This window comes from Triticum urartu, chromosome 2A (genome assembly GCF_056163025.1).
Source record: "Triticum urartu cultivar PI428250 chromosome 2A, HENAU_Tu73, whole genome shotgun sequence".
NCBI lineage: Eukaryota > Viridiplantae > Streptophyta > Magnoliopsida > Poales > Poaceae > Triticum > Triticum urartu.
The window spans coordinates 68,833,849-68,837,961 of NC_141874.1; the positions used below are offsets into that span (position 1 = coordinate 68,833,849).

General features: G+C 53.8%; 1 protein-coding gene across 1 annotated transcript; it reads left to right on the plus strand.

The window, feature by feature from the left end:
- The first annotated feature begins 2,126 nt into the window (after positions 1–2,126).
- On the plus strand, positions 2,127–3,596 carry LOC125540988 (peroxidase-like). Its single transcript, XM_048704494.2, has 3 exons — positions 2,127–2,387; positions 2,487–2,663; positions 2,786–3,596. The coding sequence occupies exons 1-3, from the start codon at positions 2,181–2,183 to the stop codon at positions 3,341–3,343; spliced, it is 942 nt and encodes a 313-aa protein (XP_048560451.2). The 5' UTR covers positions 2,127–2,180; the 3' UTR covers positions 3,344–3,596.
- Positions 3,597–4,113: the final 517 nt, after the last annotated feature.

The window sequence follows — 4,113 nt, forward strand, 5'->3', positions numbered from 1 at the left end:
GCTGTGATCACTCCTAGTATCTCCTACACACAGCTCTGTCGGATCGACCCGAGCCTGAGCCAGCGCACGAGCCAGCCAGTGACCAGTACACAGTCCCTCTTTCAGGAGCAACAATCTGTAAGTATTTTCCCTCTTATCTTCATTGCTCACTTCATTTTCCGCATTTAGTAGTTTTATGAGTTCCATCATGTCATACCGTAGGCCTACATGGAGTACACACGCCAGGAGACCATGGCGTGGCATCAGAGGCTTTATGAACACCAAGTGCAGAGGGATAGCCAGATGCAGCAGGCTTTTCAGGATATGGCGGCCGACAGGTGTCCTCAGTTCCCTCCAGCACAATGCCCTCCAGCACAACCAGTGCTGATGAGCTTTGAGGAGTTTGTGGCACAGAACGCTGGCCCCTCGCCGGTTAGTTCATCCCCAATCTATTCACCCAAAGCATGTCATGCCTTTCAACACAGTCATATATCCTGTGCATATGTCTTTTCAACATCCAGGGAACATGTGGATCTACCGTTGGCGGTGGTCTTCGCAGCACTCCGGAGACACGGAGCCCGACCACTCCGATCCACGAAGGCGGAGGCGGTCTTGGCGGTAGCGCTGCCGCTAGCAGTGACGACCTGGGCTTTGGCCGTCTTGGCGGTGACGACCTCCGCGGTGCTCGATGATCCTTGTGTGGTGATGATGCTTGAGATGACTTGTGTGTGGTGATGATCATTTAGATGACTTGTGTGCTTCTCTATATGCTTATGTTGGTTGTGGTGATGTTCATTTAGAGACTTGTGTGTGATGATGCTTATGCATATATTGTTGTGATGGTGCCGGATGATATCCCGTTGTGTTTTATATGTCTATCTCATCATATATATCTGCTGATATGTGCTGCTATTTGAATTGAATTGATCTGAAAACAAACAGAAAAAAGGAAAAAAAAGCAAAAGCAAACTATGCCGACGGCTAGGCCGTCGGCATAGGGCTAGCGTGAGCTCCCAGTAGCTGACACGTGGGCGCCTATGCCGACGGCCTAGCCGTCGGCTTAGTTTAAAAACTGTGCCGACGGCTAGGCCGTCGGCATAAGCGCCCACGTGTCAGCTACTGGCAGCTCTGTATGAAGGACTATGCCGACGGCCTGGCCGTCGGCTTAGTTTCAAATTATGCCGACGACCAGACCGTCGGCATAGCCCTGGTCCTAGAGCAGCGGCTGGTCGCCACGTGGCACACCTATGTCGACGGTCGAGCCGTCGGCATAGTTTTTGACTAAGCCGACGGCTAGGCCGTCGGCATAGTGGTGCCACGTGGCGACCGTTTGTTGGGCAGACTTGACGGCGGCCGCCGTTAGGCGTGATAGTTGCCGACGGCCAGGGCCGTCGGCATAGATGTACGGCCCCCGTTGGCGTATCATATATGCCGACGGCTTTTCTATGCCGACGGCCTCCCTGGCTATGCCGACGCATATGTTGCCGACGGCCCTATGCCGACGGGGGCCGTCGGCATAGGCCTATTCCGACGGGACTCAGGGCTATGCCGACGGCCCTGGCCGTCGGCATAGGGGGCGATTCTGGTAGTGTCTCTGGTGTTACTCTACCTTGCATTGCATGGTATCACATACCTTGTTCTTCTTCCTCGCTTTCGCTTCCGCACTCATTCCTAACATCTGAACATAAAAATTGGTCAGATCCCATATTCTCGTTGTATGCAAAATTACTGCACACCGGTCAAAACGAGGGTGAATTGCCCTGAACAAATTATAGCATGGGGATGATGAAAAGCACGCGTATATTTTCTGTTCTACTAAGCCAATTGATTTTGCAGATTTTTGCGTGGCAAACGCCAATATAGATCGCTCAAGTTGGCCCTATCCACTTGCATGCGTGAACCTTCTAAATATGCGGCCAAGTTTGTCGATACCATGTACGTAGCAGACCGCGATAGGCCTTACCCGATCGACCGGCTAGCTGTATTTGGTTGGAAAGGTTTATGGATGGATAGATGCCGTGTACGTCGTTCGAGAGGCTAACGCTGGACCAAGCGGACCTAGATTTTGGATGCTCTCTCCCTAGTGGGGGACAGGGAGCGAGGGAGCGATTTGCAGGTGCACCTGAGCTGAATCTTTGACTATAAATATGCATGCGATGCACTGCTCTCTTGCACAAGCCACACTAGGGAGCTAGCTAACCATGGCCGCCTCTGCCTCTTGCATTTCTCTGGTGGTGCTCGTGGCCCTGGCCACGGCGGCGTCGGCGCAGCTGTCCCCGACGTTCTACGATTCGTCGTGCCCCGGGGCGCTGGCCGCCATCAAGAGCGCCGTGACGGCCGCCGTGAGCAGCGACCCCCGCATGGGCGCGTCGCTGCTCCGGCTGCACTTCCACGACTGCTTTGTCCAGGCAAGTTCCGCATAACTGGAACTTCGCTAACTAATTTGCTTGATCGAGGAACAGCTGGGATTGACCAATTATTTGCTGTGCGTGTTTTGCTGGCTGCAGGGCTGCGACGCCTCTGTTCTGCTGTCCGGCAACGAGCAGAACGCGGGTCCAAACGCGGGGTCGCTGAGGGGCTTCGGTGTCATCGACGGCATCAAGGCCCAGGTCGAGGCCGTGTGCAAGCAAACCGTCTCCTGCGCTGACACCCTCGCCGTCGCCGCCCGCGACTCGGTCGTCGCCGTAAGATCATCATCTTACAAGCACTTACATGCATGATCACTTGGATGGTCGCCGTAGGATCATCCTCTTGCACCATCGTTAAGACGTTAACTGTTGGTTTTGAATCATTCGCGTGCGTGCAGCTCGGAGGGCCGTCATGGACAGTTCCTCTGGGGAGAAGGGACTCCACAGGTGCAAACGCGGGGCTGGCAAACAGCGACATCCCAGGCCCGGGCTCCAGCCGGGCGCAGCTCGAGGCCGCGTTCCTCAAGAAGGGCCTGGACACGGTCGACATGGTGGCCCTCTCCGGCGCACACACCATCGGGCGGGCGCAGTGCAGCTCCTTCCGCTCTCGGATCTACGGCGGCGACACCAACATCAACGCCGCCTACGCGGCGTCGCTCCGGGCCAACTGCCCCCAGTCCGGCGGCAACGGCAACCTGGCGCCGCTGGACGCGACGACGCCCAACACCTTCGACAACGCATACTACACGGACCTCCTGTCCCAGAAGGGGCTCATGCACTCGGACCAGGTGCTGTTCAACGGCGACACTACCGACAACACGGTCCGGAACTTCGCGTCCAACCCGGCGGCGTTCAGCAGCGCCTTCACGACGGCCATGATCAAGATGGGCAACATCGCGCCGCTCACCGGGGCGCAGGGCCAGATCAGGCTCAGCTGCTCCAAGGTGAACTCCTGATTGACGTACACGTCGATCGGCAGCTCGCCAGCACGACACACGTCAATGAATAAGTCCCCAGAAGCAGTAGCCAAGACCAATTATAGCACTTAGCAACCAGGTCATGGCCTACTCGGTGCATGCTGTGGTGCTTGAAGACCTCAAGTTTGAAATGCGCGCCAGGTTTTCGAAGCCTGAGGTTCAGGCATGCAGGAGAGATGCAAACAGCGCCGCCCATGTACTAGCTAAACTAGCGACTAGGCCTGCAACCTAATGGTGCCCATGCTTTAGACTAGCCATAGTGGGAATAACTTCAGCAATAATTTCAAATTCAACTCAGCAAATTTGCTTATGTGGCAATGAGTTAATGAAGAGAGAGGTACTTGTAGTAACTTAGCTAGTTACTGTAAGATCACATGTCCCAATGCAATATGAGTCTGTAACTTAATAAATGAATCTTTGCATGTTATCACCCTTATGTTACTACCCACTATGAAGATAGTAACATAGTCTAGGGATATGTGTATGTTACTAATGTATGTTACTATCCATTGTGGCTAGTCTTAATGTAATGTGGGAGTATGACTATGGTGGTGTTTGGTTCTCTAGTCCTAGGATTTTTTCTAGTCCCAACTAAAAAGTCTCCCTAGTCCCTTGCTAGAGGTTATTAAATGACCATGTTGCCCCTAGTCTACTACCCCTATAAAAGAAAGAGAGAGCGGAGAACCAAACAATCAGACCCATCCATCAACAAGATCTAATGGTCCTAAATCCTTCCAAGTTTAACGCAA

Excerpts from the sequence above, each read along its gene's own strand:
- LOC125540988 (XM_048704494.2), top strand. The coding sequence starts at position 2,181 with ATGGCCGCCTCTGCCTCTTGCATTTCTCTGGTGGTGCTCGTGGCCCTG. Across the intron at positions 2,388-2,486 it reads TCCACGACTGCTTTGTCCAG|GGCTGCGACGCCTCTGTTCT; the intron begins GCAAGTTCCGCA and ends TGCTGGCTGCAG. Across the intron at positions 2,664-2,785 it reads CCCGCGACTCGGTCGTCGCC|CTCGGAGGGCCGTCATGGAC; the intron begins GTAAGATCATCA and ends GCGTGCGTGCAG.